At 38.6% G+C, this 25,260-nt stretch overlaps 1 protein-coding gene across 5 annotated transcripts in view; it reads right to left on the bottom strand.

Annotated features, from left to right (window-relative positions):
* The window catches only part of LOC115232652 (SAM and SH3 domain-containing protein 1), a 382,483-nt gene that overhangs the window by 41,736 nt on the left and 315,487 nt on the right, over nt 1-25,260 (bottom strand). For all 5 annotated transcript variants that reach the window (XM_029802657.2, XM_029802662.2, XM_029802660.2 and 2 more), the window contains one exon: nt 17,823-17,926. In XM_029802657.2, coding sequence (XP_029658517.1) covers nt 17,823-17,926 — 104 coding nt within the window. The remainder of the gene's footprint in view (nt 1-17,822; nt 17,927-25,260) is intronic.

The raw sequence follows: 25,260 nt of genomic DNA, 5'->3' as shown, positions 1-25,260 counted from the left end.
AGAATGACAACGAAAAATCTAAATGATGCAATATATTTGATTTGACATGTTAGTATTCTTCTCAGAGCACCACCTAAAATAATAACTTTTAATCATAGGCAAATGATCAGCAATTTTGTGGAGAGGGGATCGGTCAGTTATATCACTCCCAGTACTTTGTTTTTATTGACCCCCAGGAGAAAGAAAGACAATGTAGGCATTGGCAGAATTTGAATTAAGAATCTAAACAGTTGAAAAAAAAAAAGGCATTTTTGTCTGTTGCTCTAGTTATTCTGTCAACCTGGAAACATATGACTGTTTCTGAATTTGACACAAGATGAACAATTTTAAGGGGAGAGAAAAAACTGATTTAACTGATAACGGTGCTTATTTACCAACCCCAAAAGGACATAAGGCAAATTTGAATTCAGTGACATTTGAACACGAAATGTAAAGAACAAGAAAAAAAGGTGCTAAGTATTTTGTCCAGTACTGTAACAACTGTATCAGCTCACCACCTTAATAATATTAATAATAATCCTTTCTACTATAGACACAAGGTCTGAAATTGTTGGGGAGGAGATTAGTCGATTACATCGACCCCAGTGTTTTACTGGTACTTAATTTATCGACTCTGAAAGGACGAAAGGCAAAGTCAACCTCAGCAGAATTGGAACTCAGAACATAGTGACAGACAAAATACTGCTAAGCATTTCACCTGGCTTGCTAACAATTCTGCTAGCTTGCCGCCTTCAACTTAATAATACTAACAACAATGGTTTCATACTATGGCACAAGGCCAGCAATTTCAAGGAAATGGGTAAGTCAATTACATCAGCCCCAGTGCTCAACTTGTATTTATTTCATCAGCAAGGCAAAGTCAACCTCCACAAAATTTGAACAGTACATAAAGATGACTAGAATGCTGCTTAGCATCTTGTCTAATGTACAAACAATTCTGCCAGTTTTCCACCTCATTAATGATGATATATGATGATGATGATAATAATAATAATAATATTAATAATAATTCTGATGCAGTATCAGGCAGTGGCTCTCATAGCGTCTTATCTTAACTAATTGGAAGTGTTATCATGTACGTTGTTTTGTCTTGGGGGCTACAGCAAATATTCAGCTCAATACCACAGATTTGCTTGTCAGTTGTTTGACCTTAACCAGTTGAGCATGTCCCTTAGTGGCTGGCGATGTGTGCATCTCTGATCACAAGCAGAAGTATAGGGGGAGCATCATAGCCATGTGCTGAGAGGAATTCTTTGGGGTTTGGATAATTCACCTTTGGAAACATGGGTGCTTTGTTCAACATCCTTAAACAACCCTTATTCAGGGACCTTTTGAGTGGGATGTGCCACTCGACCTGAAGAAAATGCTAACTGGGCCCCACCTGCAATGTCATGCACTGTTTATCTTGATGTAAGATCACCATGTAGCGTACATATGGTTATAATGCATGTGCCTGGTGTACCCTTATCAGATGAGTAGTCATGGTGGGTATACTGGACTTCATATATTTTACCCCAGTGTCACTTTGATAGTATGCACTGCTCTCTCACTCAATAATAATAATCCTTTCTACTATGGGAACAAGTTCTGAGATCTTGGAGGAGGGAAAAAGTTGATGACATCAACCCCAGCACGTAACAGGTACTTATTTCATTGACCCTGAAAGGATGAAAGGCAAAGTCAACCTCAGTAGAATTTGAACTCAAAACATAAAGACAGACAAAACACTGCTCAGCTCCCAGTGTGCAAACAATTCAACCAGCTCACCGCTTTATTAATAATAATAACAGCAACAGCTTCAAATTTTGGCACAAAATCAGCAAGCTAATAACATTGAACATTGAACCCTGTACTTGAGAAATACTTTTTATTAACTCTTCAGAGATCATAGTCAACTTTCGTGGATTTGAACTCAGAACGTGAAGCAAGGCATTTTGTTCGATGCTCTAACAATTCTGCCAATCCACCACAAAGATTATGATGGTGGTGGTAGTGGTGGTGATGATGGTGGTGGTGGCGGTGGTGGTGGTGGTGATGGTGGGGATAATAATAATAATAATAGTAAACAATAGCAACAGTAACAACAGAGCAACATAATGGTTTAGTTTTTTACATCTGATATGAAAAAGTGAAGAAAGGTTATTTAATTACCAAATTACTTTGCTAACTAATTAATCAGCTGAGTAAATAAGTAGCAATTAATTATTTAATTTAAAAATCTACACAATTAATTAAGTAAAAAACATGGAAATACAGGATGGTGTTTCATGTTGAGTATAATACAGCGGGAAAAGGGCTTTACACATTGTTTAAACACTCACATAGACGTGTAGTTCTCCACACACATGAAAATAACCACCAAATAATTACTATCAAAATTTGTATATAAATGTGTAAGCACACAAACTCTTTCACAAACACAGACACACACACATATACATATATACACTGACACACACACACACACACATTGTATACATGTACATACAATGAAGCTTTCACATGTTTTAATACAAACACACAAAGTATATATATATATATATGCACACACAAACACACACACATATATATATATATACATATTTATAAATATGTATCTTTATATGTATGTATGCATACGTGTACATGTATGTGTGTATCTGTCTGTCTATGTGTTTATGTAGATACATTAGTGCGTACGCACGTGTGTGTGTGTGTTTGTGTAATTATTTACACTCACATTTTTGTCAACAAATGAAAAATAAATACTCAAACTATAATGTAGATTCTGTATTTATCAGGAATCAGTTGGTACTCAGAGTTGTGAACCACATTGCTCTCATTTGAGCAACAATGAAATGAATCATGTGTGCACAATTATAAGTAATAACAACCACAATAATAATAATAATAATAATAATAATAATATAATAATAATCATAATGATAATAATAATAATAATTAATAATAATATTAAAAAGATGAAGAAGTATTATTTTTATTAATATTATTATTATGTACACAGTGTGTGTATATATGTATATATATACTAGCTTCACCATACTGGCACATGAAAAAAATATTCGAGCAGGGTCGTTGCCAGTGCTGCTGGACTGGCTCTTGTGCAGGCGGCACGTAAAAAACACCATTTGAGCTTGGCCATTGCCAGTACCACCTGACTGGCACGTAAAAGCACCCACTACACTCTTAGAGTGGTTGGCGTTAGGAAGGGCATCCAGCTGTAGAAACTCTGCCAGGTCAAGATTGGAGCCTGGTGCATCCATCTGGTTCACCAGTCCTCAGTCAAATCGTCTAACCCATGCTAGCATGGAAAATGGACGTTAAACGATAATGATATATATATATATACAGGGTGGTCCAAAAGGAGGTTTACAGTTATTTATCTATCTTTCGCATTCATATAACAGTTTAGATCTAATTATAAAAGAATATGAAACCATTATTCAGCAAGATCGAGCATCTTCACATTATGTACTGACAGTAATAGACTATATTAACCAAGCCTTTCCACAATGCTGGTTTGGAAGATGGAGCAGCATCGAATGGCCACCATGTTCACCTGACCTGACACCAGTGGATTTCCATTTTTGGGGTGTTGTAAAGAACAAGGCTTATGAGAAGAATCCCAAAACAGTAACTGAATATAAAAGATTACATTTCTGATGCATTCACTGAAATAGATGAAGATCGGAATTTATGCCGCACCATGTGTCAGAGTGTTCTGAAGAGGTTTGAAGAATGTTGCAATGTTGAAGGAGGACATTTTGAGCATCTGAGAGATTAAACATTGTCTGTTTAAGATGTGCAGAAACAATATGATTGTAAGCTAGAAATTTAAATGTAATAATATGTTTTAAAAGGAATTTAAAGTGCTTACTCATAATTGTAAACCTACTTTTGGGGGCCACCCTATTTTTATATATATATATATATAAATTTCTTTTATATATGTGTATATATATTATATATATATATATATATATAATTTTCTTTCTCCGTCTTCCCTTCTTTGGACTTTTCCTTTCTTCTATATTTCTGACAAAGAGCTCAGCTCGAAACGTTAAATCCTCTTCCTTTCTTTCCTTCCTGAGCATCCAATAACACTATACTTGTTCCATGTCCTCATGTTGTTGTGTTTTCTCTTTGTTCATGTTTGGATTAACTATATATATATATATATATATATATATATCATCATCATCATCATTTATCGTCCGCTTTCCATGCTAGCATGGGTTGGACGGTTCAACTGGGGTCTGTGAAGCCAGAAGGCTGCATCAGGCCCAGTCTGATCTGGCAGTGTTTCTACGGCTGGATGCCCTTCCTAACGCCAACCACTCCGTGAGTGTAATCAGAAGTAAAGATTACTAATTTTTTAATAATAAATGATTATTAACTTTTAACTCTTCATTTTCTTTTCTTTAATCAACTGAACATGAATTTTATATATATATGTATAGACAGAAAGATGGGTAGATATGGAAAGAAATATAACCTTTGCTGCTTGCATGGGCGTATACATGCAGGCTCTTTCTCTCACTCACTCACACACACACGTTTGGAGAAAGAGAATGAGACTTAAATGAGAGAGAAAAAGAATATAATATACACATATAATAAAAATCATACACACATGTGCATAGACTCACATGCACACATAGTACAAACTGTAACTTTGATTCCAGTACAGGTGCCAATATTTACATATATGTATGTGTGTACATATACATATATATATATATATACATATACACACAATACATATATGTACATATGTACAGATAAATGCACTTGATATCAGATAGAAATAAATACACACACGCACATATAATATATATGAATGATATGATATATATATATGTAAAAAATGTAATATATAAATATAAATAAATATCTATAAATATGAACCATCCGATCTTCTGATTACCTCATTTCTTCTAATATAGAATACCTGTACATCATCTCCAAACCTTCCAATATATATATATATATATATATATGGTTGTCAATTGTGTAGCACATTAAATGGTTGTTAACGGCTACTATACAAACATTCACCTGAAGATTGTTATAGAACATGAAAGTACTTGTAACATTGTAAAGTGTAAAATTGTAAAAATTGTAAGACTATGAAACAATAATGGGAAAATTGGACTTATATAGTAAAGAATGAACCCAAAAGGAAAACAACACAGGCAGGAAATGTTTTAGTAAATGTTGTTAGCAATGTTGTTAAGTCTATGTGTTTCTCACCATTTCATGGGACACGAATGTAAGAGGGAAGTATGGTCGCCCAATACTCATCATCTTATTACCTTCCATTAATGTTACTTATTGATTTCACCAGAAATTCTCTCAGAAGTAGTTGGCATTATAAAAAGGCATCCAACTGTAGAAACCATGCCAAAACAGACTGTAGAGGCTTAACGCAAACCTCTCGTTTACCAGTTCTTGTGAAACCCATCCAACCCATGCCAGCATGGAAGATGTACATTAACTGATGATGAAATAGAAAAATGTTGACAACTACGCTGTTATGGTCATGTGTTGCATATGGATGAGGACAGTTGTGTAAAGTAGTACCGATCCCCGACTGTGGAAGAAATTTGTGGTAGAGGTAGACCCAGGAAGACAAGGGATAAGGTGGTGAAGCATGATCTCCAAACTTTGGGCCTCACAGAGGAAATGACTAGTGACCGAGCCCTTTGGCAATATGCTGTGCTTGAGAAGACCTGTCAAGCCAAGTGAAATCACAGTTGTGGCTGATGCTGGTGTCACATAAACAGCACCCATGCAGGTGGCATGTAAATAGCACTTTTTAAGCATTGAGCCCCATGGAGGCAAACTGGTTGAGCTCCTTTCAAATTCTGGGTCTCACAGAGGCAATAACCAAGATCTTTGGCATTATGTTTGTGCTTGAGAAGAAGACCCATCAAGCCAAGTAAAACCACAGTTGTGACAGTTACTGGTGTCATGCAAATGGCACCCATGCTGGTGACACATAAAGGCACCTTTTGAGCACTGGGCCTCATAGAGGTAAAGACCAAGACCATTTGACATTATGCCATGCTTTGAGCATTGGGCCTCAAGGAGACAATGACCAAGTCCATTTAGCATTATGCTGTGCTTGAGAAGGAGACCCACGACGCCAAGTAAAATCAGTCATAGCAGATATTGTTGTCATGCAAAATGGCACCCATGCCAGTGGCATATAGAAGCATTCATTACACTCTCAGAATGGTTGGTATTAGGAAGGGCATCCAGCCATAGAAACCATGCCAAAACAGACTGGAGTCTGGTGCAGCCTTCCAGTTTGCCAGCCCTGGTTAAACCATCCAGCCATGGACAACAGATGTTAAATGATGATGATATATATATGAAGGAAAATAGGGATTAAATAAATCCAAGCAAATATCTCTTTAAGCATTCTGCAAAAATCAAACCTGGCTAACTAAATTCTCCATGTTCCACATATTACTTAGAGTTCTGTGTGTGAACTTCAAAGAAAAAAACACATTCAGATCCTAGGACATCAGAAAGAAAGCTCTGGGTGTCTGTGTGTGTGTGTGTTATGCAGATGAGACAAGAACTTCTTAGTCACACATCCAAGACTGTACCGGTACAGATGTGGCAGTGTTAGAGAATCAGCCATTAATTCATTGGCTTTGAGTATTTAGTTCCATTCTTCTCATGGGTAACTTAGAAGATATTGACTGGTGCTCCATGCAAAAGGATATTTATCTCTGTTACCTACATAATGTTTGCAGAACCCAAACCTAAGCACACACATATCATGATAATTCCGTTATTAATTAGATTCTCATCATATTTCATTTATTATTTTGTTGTAATATCAATGGCACTTTATATTTAATCAGAATTCTTCCAGCTTCCTGGAAAAGCAGGCAGGCATCACTGATTTCGCCAAACAGGAGTATTCCCCAAGGACTTCTGTAATCTTCATCATCTTCACTTGCTCAGAGACACCTATTAAGTGTGTTAGTTTGTGGTTTCCGGTAAATATCAATGTTCAACAATCTAAGTTATATTGCATGATACAACATCATATAATATAGCATGCTACAATATATTAGCAGATTATCCATAATTATACCACAGCTAGCAGGAATATTATATGTTATTGCATGCTGCTATATCATTGATTATTTATCGTTAGCCTGCAGCTAGCAGAAATATCATACAATATAATATAATTCACACCCCAAGAGTTCCCTGTATGTTTGGTGAGAATATGGATCTTCAACTGGAAAGTTCAATGCCAACAGTAAAGTTTTTTTTTTTTTTGGAGGACCTGCAGTTGCCTATGTATGCAAGTCTCCCCTCTGCACACACACATACATTTTATTTTTTCTTTGTTTCAGTTATCGGACAGTGGCTATGCTAGGGTACCACCTCGAAGGATTTAGTTGAACAAACCAACACCTGTTGTCAAGTTGTGGTGGGGTACAAATTCAAACACACACACATATACAACAGGTTATCAAAGGCAGCTGGTCAGGTAGTAGTTGAGGTGAAGAAGTATAAGCTGTAGTAGTGTGATTGTTATTGGTGATCAGGAGAAATATGGTCCTCTCCAAATCCACTATGAAAAAAGTCGCCGTTCTGATGGTCAACACAAGCTAGAACCACAATACTATAAATAGTCACTGACCACTTTGGCTTTTTTACGAACCCCATGAGATTGGATCTCATATGTCTGTATTTATAAAAAGCCTGAGCTAAACCAAAGAGTTAGTATTCACTGATGTAGCAACACCAATAATAATAATAATAATATAACAAAAACACCAGGACTAACAAGTATATATAACATACAGAAAATAGCACTACTAGGCACTGCACACATCCTACATAAAACACTTTCAATACAGTAAAAGTAAGATTATCACAACAAACCACAGCACACACCCAAGGCATACAGAGCTGTGCTTGGTAGTGCAGTGAAAGCATGTGATAAAAATAAGACTACTGAATAATTAAATTAATAATATCACAGAATGACAAAACATAAACATAGCCACTGTTATGAGGAAACAACAAAAATAGTGAGAATAACTTAATCTGCGAAAACCCTTAAATAGATCTATTTAGCCCTTATTTACTCCTATTAAAAGTAAAACATCATATCTGTCTATTTACACATACAAAGTAGGTCTAAGGAGAGGACAAGTGTCTTATCTCAACTCCTTCATCTTCCCATGAAACCCAGCAACCATTAAGGCTACTTGACTTTGTTCACCAAATACCATTGTGGTTAAGATATTGTTATACTGGACTCAGCAGGTACTCTGAACAGTTATATTTGCACAAATAGTTAGTACTACATCAGATACTACTACTACTACTTTTTCTTTATTCCCTAGCTGTCCTCTCAACCATTATGCGGCTCTAGGTGCTGCTGGATCATGAACTCTGGTGATGATGTTATTCCATGCTTTCTGATCCATGGTGCTTGCCGTAATATGCTAGAATCCGAGGTGCTGCAACTTGAGGTCTTGCTCAATTTGTCTCACCCATGTCTTTCTTTGGTGCACTGCGCCGGATTCTACTACTATACCAAATACCACCACAATTTCATTAATACTATGGCCATTATTGACAGAGTAATAATTATAGTGGTTTCTAATTCAGGTACAAAGCCAGCAATTTTGAGGACTGGGAGATGGTCGGTTACACCAACCTCTGTACTTGACTAGCAATTTATTTTGTCAAACCTGAAACAATAATGTGTTGACCTCAATGGGATTTGAACTCAACAAACAAGGCATGAAATTTTTCCCAACACTTTAATGCCCCTGCCAACCTTAACCTGTGTCAGTGTGAAAGTATGTTTGATAGCCTTAGGCATCATAGTGTCACCTCAACAGGAGTGTCACTAGAAACATGTCTTATCTCTCACTAGATGTATGACTTCCTTCTCTGATGTAGTACTGACAAGAGAGAGAGAGAGAGAAGGGAATTCACACACCCATTTCGACACCAATGAATTTGTCTCCTACTGCTGCTGCTGCTGCCAGCACCACCTAGAGGCTATGTGGAGAACTGGTGAAGAGGAATAGGAAATACGGTTAGAATTTATTGAAATATAAATTGAATCTACTTAAATGATGATGATGATAAGAAAGAGCAGTGGTGGTGGTGGTGGTGGTGGCAGTGGTGATGATGATGATGATGAGGATGATGATGTTGGTAGCAAAGAGCAGTGCAGTCAAATAGAAGAATGACATAAATCAACTTGTTCTTATATAACCTGATTCCTGTCTCGCTTTCGGCAGAACATTTACCAATGGGAATAAGTCAAAATAAACATAAAAGTAAAGAGGAATAAAATCCTTTCCAAAAATGATTTATATTCATCAAAGACAGTTTAAGTTTCTTCTCAAAGTCTTGAAGAAATATCTGTGGGATTCATGCAGGATTTCCTCTTTTAATGGCTTGATTTTGCCCAAAGATTCTAACAAGAGTCAAAGACCTACAATAAGTCAGTAAGAACCATAAATCAGGAATCAGGCTGTCATCTTTCTTTATTCTTTTAATTCTTAATGGTTCTTTAGGTGATTAATTTGTTAGGATTTCGCAAAAGACTTAAAGACTTGGGTTGTATACGAAGCATCATGTAAGGCCCATATGTCGTGAAGATAAATAACTAGGTAGCCAAGGAATTGAACCGAGTGCTTCAATTTAATAAATGTTCCTTATACATACCACAGTTAACCAGTGTTTCTTAAGTAGTATCATGGAAGACACATGATAATTTTCAACATAAATTTTCTTTACAAAATAGGTGCATCTTCCTGTCACAAAATACAGTGTGTATTTGTATGTATATGTATATATATAATCATCATCCTTTAACCCTTTAGCATTCAGGTTACTCTGTCAAATGTAATGCTAATTCATTCATATTGATTTGAATTAATCATGCATTATCCCATAGCTTTGAGATTTCAATGATGTGACCGTTTACACATAGAAAGACATTATCAAATAGGTGTGAGAGGCCAGATCTGGCCAGTTTGAACATAAACAAGTAGAAAATTTGGGGCCAGTTTAAATGCTAAAGGGGTTAATGTTCATGTTTCATGCTAGCATGGGCTGGACAGTTTAGCTGGATCTGAAAGGTTTCAACGACTGGACCATGCTCCAGTGCCTACATTGGCTGCCTTTTTTAATGCCAAAATGCAGTATGCCCATTTAATTAAAAGGCAACCACACCCTGTTGGGTGTGCAATGAGAGTGTACACGATCAACATGTTATGTTGAGAGAAAAACTGGGCATAAGAGAAATCAGATGTGTGCAAGAAAGAAGACTGTGCTGATATGGACACATGAAGCAAATGGATTGGGACAACTGTATAAAGTGCTGATTGCTTAAAGGGTTTGAAGCTTGCGGAAGATGGAGACCAAGGAAGACATGATGAAGAGGTGAAAGCTGAACTCAGCACCTTGAGCCTCTTGGAGGAAAGGACCAGGATGTCTGGTGATATGAAGTTCTTGAGAAGATCCACTCATCTCAGTGAATCTAAGTTCTGGAAACACAGTGTGTTCTCGACCCACATGTTACATTGATTCATCTCCCAAACATGAAACCAAATTACTTCTCAACATGCACTATATTCGCCTCTCTACCCCAACTCCTGCTGCTAACCCAACCATGTCATCTCTCTCCCTTTATTGTCCTCCCCCTGTCAACAGTATCATTATTACTATCTTGTTGCTCTCTTCTGGATCCCTCTATCTTCCCCAATTCATGATTCATCAATTATCCACCCTTCAACCCTATCCAATTTTTACGGTTTCAGTCTGCCTTCCCATTCCTTCATCTTCTCTTCCCCATACAATCTTGCAAACCCCCAGCCCAGTCATCTACTTCAACTCACCTCATACCTTGAGGGGCCACCCAGACACCTCATCCCCACTGCCTATCTCTTGGCAGCTCCAGCTGATCATTCTCTCCTTTGCCTATGAAATGTGAACAGCCATGCAACTCCTCTACAAGAACTTACTCTGTTCCTCTCACTTCTCTCATACATTAACCCCTTTCTTCCCCATCATAAAGCTGCCCCGCCTCCCTCAGAGTTCATAGTCTTGTAAACTGCATGGTGACTGCAAAAATGTCGCTGACATGAAAAATACCCAGTACATGTTGTAAAGTGGATGATGGCCTTAGAAAGGGCATCCAACCATAGAAACCATGTCAAAGCAGACAATGGCGCATGATGCAGTCCTTGAACCCATTAGAACTTGTCAAACCATCCACCTATGCCAACATAGAGCATGGACATTAAATGATGACGATGATGATGACAATGACAATGATGATGGTGATGGTGAGTTATATTTGTATGCATACACACTCACATATATATATATATATATACATAAGTATAGATAAATATATGCACAGACAAACACATACAACTAAAATACATATCTTCATATACACACATACATATGTATATACACACACACACACTTGTACACAGATATATGTGGAAGTTCATAAATGTCTGTTGTATCATCTCAGTATGCATACGATATGAGAACAAATGCCCAAGGTGTGTGTATGCGTATATATATATATATATATATATATATGTGTATGTGTGTATATATGTGTATGTCTGTATATATATGTATGTATGTATGTATTACCCATTACCACCATTGCCACTATACCATATCCAATTTACCAATCACTATTGCCGCCAATCTAGAAATGTGGAGTCTGTAAATTAGATTTTCCCCATTTTTATTAGAAAAATTTATTTCTATTTTTATTCCATTATTTTAAGTTGGTGCTGATGGTGCTGCTAGTTGCAGTGATAGTGATAGGGGTGGTGGTGGTAGTAGTGTTTTCTTTTGTTTCTTTCCATGGAAGATGTATGTATATATATATATATATATATATATATATACACACATATATTAAAAAAATGTTTCTCTCATGATATTGTTCTGCATTTTAATGATGTGATGGCAGTGAGGTGGAGGAGGAGGAGGAAGAGGAAGGGAAGGTGGTAGTGGTGGTGAAAAAGAGAGACAAACAGACAGACATACAGCAGGCAGATGGTGAGAAGAAAGACTTGTTGAATATAAGAAAGCAATTGCATGAAAGAACTATGTGTGTGTGTGTGTGTGTGTGTGTATGTATGTATGTATGTATGCGTGGTGTGTGTGTGTGTGAGTGCTTTGTGTATAGTATAGATGCTCTGAGTACATGTGGATGTGCATATGTTGTTTGGCAGGTCTAGATAGACATAGAGAGTTCTTAGTGTACGTGCTCTGTCTATGAGTTCATTTAATTTAGTTAGTATAGACAGAAACTGAGTGTCATTAGTATAGCAAGCACATGTATTTATGTGTGTTGCTTGTGGTTAGTATAGGAACATAGACACTTGTCACAAAAAGTGGGACAAGGGGAATAACTCAAGTTGGCCAACAGCATAAATTTAGATAAATCTCGTCAGTGGTGATATACAGAATAACATATGCAAAAATATCCATCATCATCATCATCATCATCATCATTTAACGTCCGCTTTCCATGCTAGCATGGGTTGGACAGTTCAACTGGGGTCTGGGGAGCCCGAAAGCTGCACCAGTCCAGTCAGATCTGGCAGTGTTTCTACAGCTGGATGCCCTTCCTAACGCCAACCACTCCGAGAGTGTAGTGGGTGATTTTATGTGCCACCGACACAGGTGCCAGATGAGGCTGGCAAACGGCCACGATCGGATGGTGCTTGTTACGTGCCCACAGCACGGAGGCCAGTCGATGCGGTACTGGCTACGGCCACGTTCGGATGGTTTTCTTATGTGCCACGTGCCACCGGCACTGGTACCACAAAGATACAAATTCCATTTGATGTTCATCTATTTTGATTTGTTTTGATTTTCACTTGCCTCAACAGGTCTTCACAAGTGTCACAAGAAGGAAGGTATGCACAGGTGGACTGACTACGTCCCAGGTAGGGGCCATGGGTTATGGCCTGACTAGTCTTGCCGGGTCTTCGGATGGTGTTTTTATGTGCCACCGACACAGGTGCTAGATGAGGCTGGCGAACGGCCACGATCGGATGGTGTTTGTCATGTGCCCACCGCACTGACTACAGCACTGATGGATTTCTTGTGTGCCACAGGCACTGGTACCACAAGATACAAATTCCATTGATGTTCATCTATTTTGTCTATTTTGATTTGATTATGTATTAATGGCTAATGTATTAATGTGTGTGTGTGTGTGTATGTGTGATGGTTGCTTAGCATCTATCTATCTGTCTGCAAGTATGTTTGTATGTATATACACGTGTGTGTGCGCGTGTGTTTGTGTGTGTGAGTGTGAATTTGCATAGCCGTGTGAAAACACATGTGCTAGTTTGCATGTGCATATATTTCTTGTATGAGTGTTCTAAAATGTATTGCTGGGGGTGTATCTGTAAGTATATATATACATATGTGTATGTGTCTTAATATGCACATGTATTTATGATTGTGTGTGTTTATGTGTTGGTGTACACAAACGTTTTTGTGTCTATATATGTTAGTAGGGGTATGTGCCTGTCTGCCTATACGTATCAGTGTCAACAGATGTGTGTATCACCATGCATGTGTATATATATCTATATATATGAGTATATATGTGCCTGAATGCCTGTGTATTACAGCATATAGACACAATAATGTGTGTTTGCCTGTGCATATGTGTATGTGTGTATCTATACGAGAGTATTAGCAGGTGTTCACATGTTTGTGTATATATTATTTACATGTTTGTTTACAAGTGTGTATGTGTTTATATACGTGTCTGTATGCATGCGTATGAAAACCTCCACATGCGAAAACATGTTTCATCAATGTTTTAAATGGTTCGACTGCAATCACTAAAAGGCACTTCAGAAGTCATGAGGTCATGAGGTCATAATGTCATGAGGCTATGAGGTCAGACTATTCCTGCTGTTATTTTTGGCTGACCTTCATTGATTTTCTTTGCACAGATTTTTATTTTAGTTGTCTAAAGATGAATGGTTTGATTTATTTTCTTTGTTGAACCATTCCAGCATGTCTGCTGCCACATGGTCTCTTTCAAGACAGCAACAGCAGCAGACAGCAGATTCTACAATGTCTACAAACTACCATACTATTAGCACTGTACTACTGTGTTTACAATCTCTACATACTTCTATATTATTACTATACAACCATTATGTTTATAATCTCTATATACAACCTTTCTATTACAGTGTACTATTGCATCTGCAATTTCTATACTATATTTTGTACTACTGCACAGTAGTATAAAATACAGCACAGCATATACATAGTACAGTACATACATACTACATGATACATCAGATACATAGTATAGTACTATATTACATAGTAGGCATATAGTACAATTCATACACCATACAGTAGATAATACTCCAACGGTGTTGTAGATACATAGCAGAACAGATACACACTACAGTTTTATTATATATATATATATATAGATATAGATATATATCGAGCCTTCTGGGGACTCCAGTTCGACCCCTCCACATCACACATCTTCCCTAACCGACCCCTCCCCTCCTTCAAACGAGCCCACAACCTACAAGACCACTTGGTCCACTGCTTCTTCCCTAACCCAACCTCCTAACCTGGCTCATTCCCCTGCTCCTGCTCATGCTACTGCACTTGCCCTTACCTCTCCAACACCACCCGCCTCACCAGCACCCTTCATCAACCCTATTACAACACCGACTCCTTCACCTGCACTTCTACCAATGTCGTCTACTGCATCTCCTGATCGCTCTGCCCTTCTCCATACATTGGGCAAATGGGACACCGCTTAGCAGACAAGTTGACCAGATCGTGGAACACCTCCAAGATATCCGATTCGGCAATGACACCCCGGTCTCGCACCATTTCTGTGCTACTGGTCACTCTTTGCAACACCTGTCTGTGTTCAGATTGTCCTTGCACAGGGGCCATCCAGACCCCGTTTGCACTATGAACAGGGATTAATCTTCTCTCTTTGCTCCTTTGTCCCACATGGGCTCAACTCTCCTCCCCTCTTTATCTAACCTCCTCTCCTCACCTCTCTCCTCCTCACACTTACTTTCTCCCACCCACCTCTCTCTTGCTCCGACTCCTACTTCTTTTCACTCCTACTCTCTTTCTCTCTTCTCTTCTATCCACCTTCTCCTTCCCCCCTTTATTGTCACCCCTCCTTTGTAACCTTGAAGCAGCTGTTGTTTAGAGGGCAGCAGTCCAGGGATCTACAGTTGCATTGTCTTTCAGAGGTGTTTCTGGTATGTTTAATGTTTATTGTGATTGAGTATTATTGACCCTATATTGGGGAGGTAACTATAGCTAACTTTAACAGTATTTCTGTTGAGGATCTTGTGGTATTTGTGTGAATGTGGAAAGTGGCCATCTATTAGTTTTAACAATTTTCTATGTTAGTAGCTACATTCATGTTATAAGCTGGGTTGAACTATAAGATTTTCCTCTGTCTGCGTCTTCTTGGTCTATTTATATTTGGTTCAATGTAGTATATGCTATTCTTGAAGTTGGACCTTTCTAATGCTGCATTATAATATGGGGTGGCTTTTTCAAAAGTGTCTTTGTTAGCAGATAAATTGGAGATGCACCTGCTAATGTTGTTAACCATTTGTTTAATTACTGCTTGTGGGTGGTTGGAACCTATGTCTATTTGCCCAAATGACAAATCCAAGGGGGACAAACATCCCAAAGTTGCCACCCAAGTGTAACGTTCCTTGATCCATTGTTTTATTCACGTGAATTTATGAGAATCCTTGTGAACTAAACAAGACTGTTTTCCAAAATGGAGGTGAACACCTTTCTCCATGTGATTGACTTGAAAAATTGTTTAGGCATTGGGATATTTTCCTATTTTTCTTAACATGTAACCAATGATAGCCTTAATTTTCACACACACACACACACATATAATATGTATTTTTTACTTGTTTGTGATGTGCTGTACTTATTGTGTATGTTTTTTTTTGTGTTTTGTCCTGTACTTATCTCTTGTGTGTTTACATATTTTTCACTCACTGGTGATGTCCTGTACACAATGTGTGTTTTTCATTATATTAATTAATAATCAAACGCCGCACAGCCTTGACCATAATAAGTTTCTACATCTATATATAATTTCTGTGACTACACACCATTTTGTTTCTTTCTCTCTATCCCACTATAACCGGCTTTGCTTCCCCTATCTGTCTTTTTTCCATTCCCTACTATTTGTTCTTCCTTCTCCCTTCTCCTCACTCTTTTTGTTTCTTTCCCTCATCCTCTCTCTTGCCCCCCCCCCCCCCGGCCTCACACGTGGCTACAGGCCATTTCTCTTGCCCCTGTCTTTTCTGGACTAGCAGCTCACCAAGTTGGATGTCATTTTCCTCGGCTCCCAACTATTTTCTTCTACTATTTTCTTCTTTTCTAATTATTCTTTTTCTTCTCCTCTAATTATTCTATTTCCTTGAAAAGATTTCTCCCACGTATTACCCATTACAATTCATCATGGCCTAACAGCCCTTAATATTTATCTTCCTTGATTGTTTACTCTGTACATTCACTCTGTCATTGTTTGTTCATTCAAAGATCTAACTCTCCATGAATTTTATATTTTAAAAATTTCTGGATGCTGCTGTCTTATGAAGTTTCTCTATATTGTCATTAAAAGCACGAAATAGGAGTAATAAACAGTCTGACAACTGATGAGGAGTTATCTTCTTTTGGTATTTTGTCTCCAACTTTGCTCTCATGTGTTTACATATTTTTCACTCATTGGTTATGTCCTGTACACAATGTGTATTTTTTATTTTATTTATTTACAATCAAACACCATGCAGCCTTGACCACAGTAGGTTCTTATATATATATGTATATAACAAAGTGAATATATATATATATATATACACATACACACACACACACATAGATCAACAGCGAGAAAGAGATATACATATATGTAAATATATATGTATTTACACATATCTGGATGCAGGCATATATAAATATATAGATGTATGTGTGTATATATATATATATATATACGTATGTGTGTATATATATATATATATATATATATATATATACATATATACCCACACTAACACACAAACACACACATGTATATAATTATACAAATATATAATGTACTGAAACACACACATTTGAGTGTGTGTGCGTGTTTCTTTGTAAAATATAAATGTATGTAAAATTAGTATGCATATGCTATAAATAGATTGATAAATAGATAGATAGATAGATAGATAGAAAGATAGATAGATAGATAGAAGATAGATAGATAGATAATTATATATAATTAATAGAATGAATAAAATCACTGCTAGAAGAATTACTCTCAAATCAATTAGATCTTACTTCAATATCGTAACTGTAATATAAGCTCAAATCATACAAGTGTCGGTACATCAAAAGAAAAAAGAGTAAAAAAGCATATTAAACATCTATGGCTGGTTCATCAGCTTTCTGTTCCTTTTTGCTGCAACAATTCTACAGCAATGTTCTAAACTTTTTTTTTGTGAGGTTTTTTGGTAAGCTTTTTTTTCTCTCTCCCTATAGTTGTTATTTTTCTGCCTCCTACTCTTGCCTATTGGTTTGTGCTGTTCCTTAAACCACACCCATTTATATCCCAATTTTTTTTCCTCAAACAAACCAGCAAAACAAAAAGGAAAAGAAAAACGAACTAAATATGGTAAATTGCAGGTGAGATAGATGTAAAGAAATGATGAAAATAGAGAGAGAAACAGCAGTGTACTTACCACTTCTAGAGCATGTTCTGTGGTTATTTTGCCTTCTTTCACCATTACCATTAACGCTATTCGGTCATCATCATTCATTGTGATTTCATAGGCATTCGGGTCACCTGCAACATGTGGAAATTAAAATTCAATTAAAGAATACAGACACAGGTATGGCCGTGTTGTTAAGAAGCTTGCTTTGTAATCATAAGATTTTGGGGTTCGGTTCCACAGCACAGCACCTTCGGCAAGTGTCTTCTACAATAACCCCAGGGCAACAAATGCTTTGCAAGTGAATTTCGTACTTGGAAACTGCAGGGGCCCACCATATATATACATACATACACACACATATATATATATACATACATATATATATATACATACATATATATATATATATACATACATACATATACATACATACATATATATACATACATATATATATATATACATAAATATACATACATACATATATACATACATACATACATATACCATACATACATATATACATACATACATACATACATACCATATATACATACATACATACATACATACATACATACATACATAATATATATATATATATTATATATATATATATATATATATATATATATATGACACTTGTGACACTTGTGGAGACCTGTTGAGGCAAGTGTGTGACACGCGTGACACTTGTGAAGACCTGTTGAGGCAAGTGAAAATCAAACCAAATCAAAATAGATGAACATCAATGGAATTTGTATCTTTGTGGTTCCAGTACCGGTGGCACACAAGAAAACCATCCGATCGTGGCCGTTCGCCAGCCACATCTGGCACCTGTGTCGGTGGCACATAAAGACACCATCCGAAGACCCGGCGACGTAGACAGTCCACCTGTGCATACCTTCCTTCTTGTGACACTTGTGAAGACCTGTTGAGGCAAGTGTGTGACACTTGTGAAGACCTGTTGAGGCAAGTGAAAATCAAACCAAATCAAAATAGATGAATATCAATGGAATTTGTATCTTTGTGGTTCCAGTACCGGTGGCACACAAGAAAACCATCCGAAGTGGCCGTAGCTGGTACCGCATCGACTGGCCTCCGTGCTGTGGGCACAACAAACACCATCTGATCGTGGCCGTTCGCCAGCCTCACCTGGCACCTGTGTCGGTGGCACATAAAAACACCATCCAAAGACCCGGCGACGTAGTCAGTCCACCTGTGCATACCTTCCCTCTTATGACACTTGTGAAGACCTGTTGAGGCAGAGGCAAGTGTGTGACACTTGTGAAGACCTGTTGAGGCAGAGGCAAGTGTGTGACACTTGTGGAGACCTGTTGAGGCAAGTGTGTGACACGCGTGACACTTGTGAAGACCTGTTGAGGCAAGTGAAAATCAAACCAAATCAAAATATGAACATCAATGGAATTTGTATCTTTGTGGTTCCAGTACCGGTGGCACACAAGAAAACCATCCGATCGTGGCCGTTCGCCAGCCACATCTGGCACCTGTGTCGGTGGCACATAAAGACACCATCCGAAGACCCGGCGACGTAGACAGTCCACCTGTGCATACCTTCCTTCTTGTGACACTTGTGAAGACCTGTTGAGGCAAGTGACACTTGTGAAGACCTGTTGAGGCTAGTGAAAATCAAATCAAATCAAAACAAATCAAAATAGATGAACATAAATGGAATTTGTATCTTTGTGGTACCAGTGCCGGTGGCACACAAGAAAATCATCCGAACGTGGCCATAGCCAGTACCGCGTAGACTGGCCTCCGTGCTTTGGGGACGTAACAAACACCATCCGATCGTGGCCGTCCGCCAGCCTCATCTGGCCCTGTGTCGGTGGCACATAAAAACACCATCCGAGCGTGGCCGTCTGCCAGCCTCGTCTGGCACCTGCCAGCCTCATCTGGCACCTGTGTCGGTGGCACATAAAAACACCATCCGAGCGTGGCCGTCTGCCAGCCTCGTCTGGCACCTGTGTCGGTGGCACATAAAAACACCATCCGAGCGTGGCCGTTCGCCAGCCTCGTCTGGCACCTGTGTCGGTGGCACATAAAATCACCCACTACACTCTCGGAGTGGTTGGCGTTAGGAAGGGCATCCAGCTGTAGAAACACTGCCAGATCTGACTGGCCTGGTGCAGCCTTCGGGCTCCCCAGACCCCAGTTGAACCGTCCAACCCATGCTAGCATGGAAAACGGACGCTAAATGATGATGATGATGATGATGATGATATACACATACTCTCTTTTTTACTCTTTTACTTGTTTCAGTCATTTGACTGCGGCCATGCTGGAGCACCGCCTTTAGTCGAGCAAATAGATCCCGGGACTTATTCTTTGTAAGCCCAGTACTTATTCTATCGGTCTCTTTTACCGAACCGCTAAGTGACGGGGACGTAAACACACCAGCATCGGTTGTCAAGCAATGCTAGAGGGACAAACACAGACACACAAACATATATACACACACACACATATTTATATATATATATACATATATACGACAGGCTTCTTTCAGTTTCCGTCTACCAAATCCACTCACAGGGCATTGGTCGGCCTGAGGCTATAGCAGAAGACACTTGCCCAAGATGCCATGCAGTGGGACTGAACCCGGAACCATGTGGTTGGTAAGCAAGCTACTTACCACACAGCCACTCCTGCACCTATTTACATATATATACATACATATATATACATACATATATATATACATATATATACATACATGCATACATATATATATATATATACACACACACACATGTATGTGTGTGTGTCTGTGTTTGTTCCCCATCCCCACAACCATTTGACAACTGGAGTTAGTTGGTTTATATTCCCATAACCTAAGTGGTTGGCCAGTGAGACCAATAGAATATGTACTTGACTTAAGAAACCAGGTAGTGGAGTTGATTTGTTTGACTAAACCTATTGAGGCTCCATCTTGGCCACAGTCCAGTGACTAAAACAAGTAAAAGATGCCAAAAAATAAACAGTAAAGTGATGGTGGTGGTAAGGGAGGGATCAAACTTCTGATCAAACCAAGGAAGCTATATTTCTATTGGTTGTTTTCCAATTCCAAATAACTGATACTATTTGTTGGTCACAACTCCTAGCAGAACTATCACTGTTTTTTTGTGAGTTTTTTTTTTTTCTTTCTTTCTTGTGACAGGGCAGAATTTGCACTGAGAAATATAGAGCCTCAGGGGATGCTACAAGATATTGTGTTCAACACTGTAACATCATCATCATTATCATCATCATTGTTTAGTGTCCGCTTTCCATGCTAGCATGGGTTGGACGGTTCAACTGGGGTCTGTGAAGCCAGAAGGCTGCATCAGGCCCAGTCTGATCTGGCAGTGTTTCTACGGCTGGATGCCCTTCCTAATGCCAACCACTCTGTGAGTGTAGTGGGTGCTTTTTACGTGCCACCCGCACAGGTGCCAGACAGAGCTGGCAAATGGCCACGGATGGATGGTGCTTTTTACGTGCCACCGGCACGGGGGCCAGGTGAGGCTGGCAACGGCCACGAACGGATGGTGCTTTTTACGTGCCACCGGCACAGGGGCCAGGCGAGGCTGGTAACAATTATACAAATTCACCACTCTGGACTGATAGTGTTTTTATCGGTTCCTCCACTCACCCACCTGAAAGAAGAATGAAAGGTAATATTGACCTTAGTGGGTTTTGAACTCAGAGCACAGAAACACACAAAAAATACAAGGTATTCTGTCCTACATTCTAACGACTCTGGCAACTTACTGTCCAGAAGAGTCCTAGGAAACTAAAAGTAGTTTGCATGGTGAAAAATATTTTATGAAATTGTAATGCAAGATAGTTCCATTAAGATGAAATTTTAAGTTTGATTTATCACTGGAGCACCACCTTGAAGGGTCTCAGTGAAACAATTTGACCCCAAGACTTTTTTTTAAAAAAAGCCTTGAACTTATTCTATCAGTCTCTTTTGCCAAACCACTAAGTTATGGGGACAAGAACAAACCAACACCAGTTGTCAAGTGGTGGTCACACACACACACACACACACATATATATATATATGACAGGCATTAATGATTATAGTAGTGGAGGTGGGCAGGGTAGAAATAAGTATATATATATATATATATATATATATATTATAAAATGAGATAGGGGTTGAAAATTCAACCCACCATGGGATAATATATATCCAATATACTGCTAGATATGTAATGGTGTATTAAAGTATTGATTGGGTATCATCTGATAGTTGATGTTTTATTGATTTAAGTATGTTTCTCCATTCTCTAATTTTATATATATATATATATATACACACACACACACACACACATATATGATGTGCTTCTTTTCAGTTTCCGTCTACCAAATCCACTCACATGGTTTTGGTTGGCTTGAGGCTATATAGAAGACACTTGCCCAAGGTGCCATGCAGTGGGACTGAACCCAGAACATTGTGGTTGGGAAACAAGCTTCCTTATTTCACTCGAGTTGCCAGCTTTGGAACATGCTGGCAGTGTATTAACCGCCAGCACTGTCCTGTTTTTCTTCTTTTTTCTCCCCTTTGCTTCAGGAGAGTGTGGTTCCTCCGCTTTAACTGGAGGATCTTCCCGCCCTCCCGCAGCCTTGGGGTCCTTTGGTAGGCAACCGTTGTTGCCCACCTTCTTCCTTTTTTTCCTTTTTTTTGCGGGGGGGGGGTCTTCACTGCCTCTATCTCTCCCTCCGAAGGAAGAGGTGGGGGTTCTTCCATCACTAACCGTTCCAGGACCTTACCTTGGTCCTAGGAACAGTTTTTTTTTAATGTGACCTGGCTCCAGGTACAGGTGACACTTGGTGTGTGTGTGTGTGGGGGGGGGCGTCCCTCAAGAATCACCGGATACCTAGAACCAGCCATTTTCAAAAAATCTGGAAAAACCAGGTTCTTGGCTGATTGGGTTCACAGGGTCAAAACTGCTTTTGACCCCACCCAAAATTTTGACATTGAGGAGTGTGGCTCTGCTGCCACTCAGACCCCGGTGGATAGTGTCTTCTATCCACTCAGGTTCTATCCCAAACCCTTGTCAACTTCTTCCCACAATATGTGGGAAGAAACAATATTTCTTTGCCCTCTAAGGGCTGACTTGCAAAATTGCAAGCCTCTTCAGGGGTGTCAAATAACAACCACACCATCGTGGATTTGACACCCCTGGAAATAAATTTTATAGTTGGCATGTATTCTGCCAACTCTTTCCAATACTCTTTCTCAATATCAATCTTTTTCAAGGGGGTGATGATGTCAAGCGACTTAGAGTACGTTCGCAGCACCACCATCCTCTCCTCAAGACTTTTTAACCACTGTTTGGGTGGGGCAATTTCCCACTCCAACACAGTGTCTTGTTTCTTTGCCATGTTCTTGGAAGAAAAAAGTACAAAGAAAGTTACAAAAACGAAGGAAGAAGGAAAGAAAACTGTTCAAAGAAAAACAGTTCAAGAACACAGCAGACACAAATTTTACGGCCACTAGGTACTCCAGGCCAGCTGGTACTCCCAATAGCAACAGGAATACAGCAACCAGAACACAGCTTCCACAAATTTCACCAAAAATTGGTGAAAAAGATTCCACTATTTTTGGAGGCAAGACATGCCCCAAAAACAACAATTCTCACAATTAAGTGAGACAGTGCAACTACAGGCAGACAAATGCCTCGGAACTCAGTAGGCACAAACCCCCACTGAATCCCCCCAAAACAAATGTCTTACCTTATAGTTGCACCTTCAATGTTCTTCACTTCAAGACCACTGTGGAAGCACGTCTTGACAGTATTCAGTGCAAAAACAACAGCAACTCACGCATGCACAGTAAGCGAGCTACTTACCACACAGCCACACCTGCACCCATGTATGTATATAAAATCGTATATGTATGTGTAGTATACACACATATACCACAAAGCCATAACCATTGAAATATTTAATTTATATTTTATTATTTCATTTCCTCTTTCATTTATTTTGGGTGGGAGGGGGTGCCCTTCTTTCTGTCTGCAATGGAAGGAGAGAGAGAGGGGGGAGGGAGAGCAACAACAGCAACTACAACAATAAATAAGCATGTGAAACAAATAAGAACAAAATTGAAATATTCACAACATTCCTTGGATTGAAATATTATGAAAAGAGATTATGATGAAAGAGAGAGGGAAAGGAAGGGATGGGGAAGGAGAGAGGAGGAGAAAGAGAGAAAGGTATAACAGAAGGTAGAGAGAAATAGAGGAGGAGAGAGAGGAATTAGAGAGAGATGAAGAGAAATATAGAGAATAAGACAAAAGACAGATTTAGAAGCTGATTCAGCTGTGAATGTGGTGAGCTGACTAGCTGTGGTGGTGACGATGATGATGTTGGTGGTGATGGTGGTGGTGGTAGTAATGATGGCAGTGGTGGTGTTAGTGCTATAGTATGGTAGTGGTAAACGTGTTGGTGCTAGGGTAGCATGGCAGTGTAGGTAATATAGTGCTGGCAGAAGTATGATAGTGGTGGTTGTAATAGTATGGGTGCTAATATTACAATGGAGGGGGTAATATTATTGCGATGAAGGCAGTATGGCAGTGGTATTTGTAGTTGTGATGGTGGTGGCATTAATGATTATAGTGGTGGAGGCCCATGGGGTGGGGAGAAATAAATTATGTAATGAGAAGTAAGCAGTAATGAAAGGAAGGTGGAGAGCAAGTGTAACAATCTCTCTCTCACACACACACCACTCTACTGTAAAATACAGCTTCTAACATTGATAGAACAGGCAGTATTGTAATCTTTTAAAAAAACTTTTGTATCCGATATGGATTTTATGGAAGAGAAAGTAAAGAATATTGTAGAATCATCACTGGAATCTGATGTGGCTTTTGAAATCTGGCATCTTTATTTTTATTTTTTTTTTTTTTTTCATCCGATGTGGATTTTATTAAAGAGAAAGTAAGGAGAAACTGTAGAAAAGTCAGTGGATTCTGACTTTGTGCTTTTGAAATCAAAACTTTTTTTTAGGATCCAATGTGAATGACATTGGAGAGAAAGTAAGGAATAACTGTAGAAAGAATACTGGAATTTAATGTGGTGGATGTGCTTTTGAAATCTCTCTTCTTTTTTTTGGGATCCAGTGTAGATTTTATTGAAAAGAAAGGAATTGGAGAGAGAGAGAGAGAGAAAGAGAGAGAGAGTGAAGTGGAATCTGACACCATGGGTGTACTTTAGAAATCCATTTTTTTTTTATTCAATGTGATTGAAAAGAGAGATAGAGAGAGAGAGAGCAATAGAGACTGACATGTTGGTATGCTTTTGAAATCTAGCTTGTTTGGATCCAATATGAATTTTATTAAAGAAAATGCAAGAAATACTAAGGAGAGAAAGAGAGAGAGACAGAGACAGACAGACACAGAGAGACCACTGGAATCTGATTTGGTAGATGTACTTTTGAAATCTAGGTTAG

Source organism: Octopus sinensis, linkage group LG2 (genome assembly GCF_006345805.1).
Source record: "Octopus sinensis linkage group LG2, ASM634580v1, whole genome shotgun sequence".
NCBI lineage: Eukaryota > Metazoa > Mollusca > Cephalopoda > Octopoda > Octopodidae > Octopus > Octopus sinensis.
The sequence above is the reverse complement of the archived record's forward strand: the minus strand, read 5'-3'. Positions and strand labels throughout refer to the sequence as shown.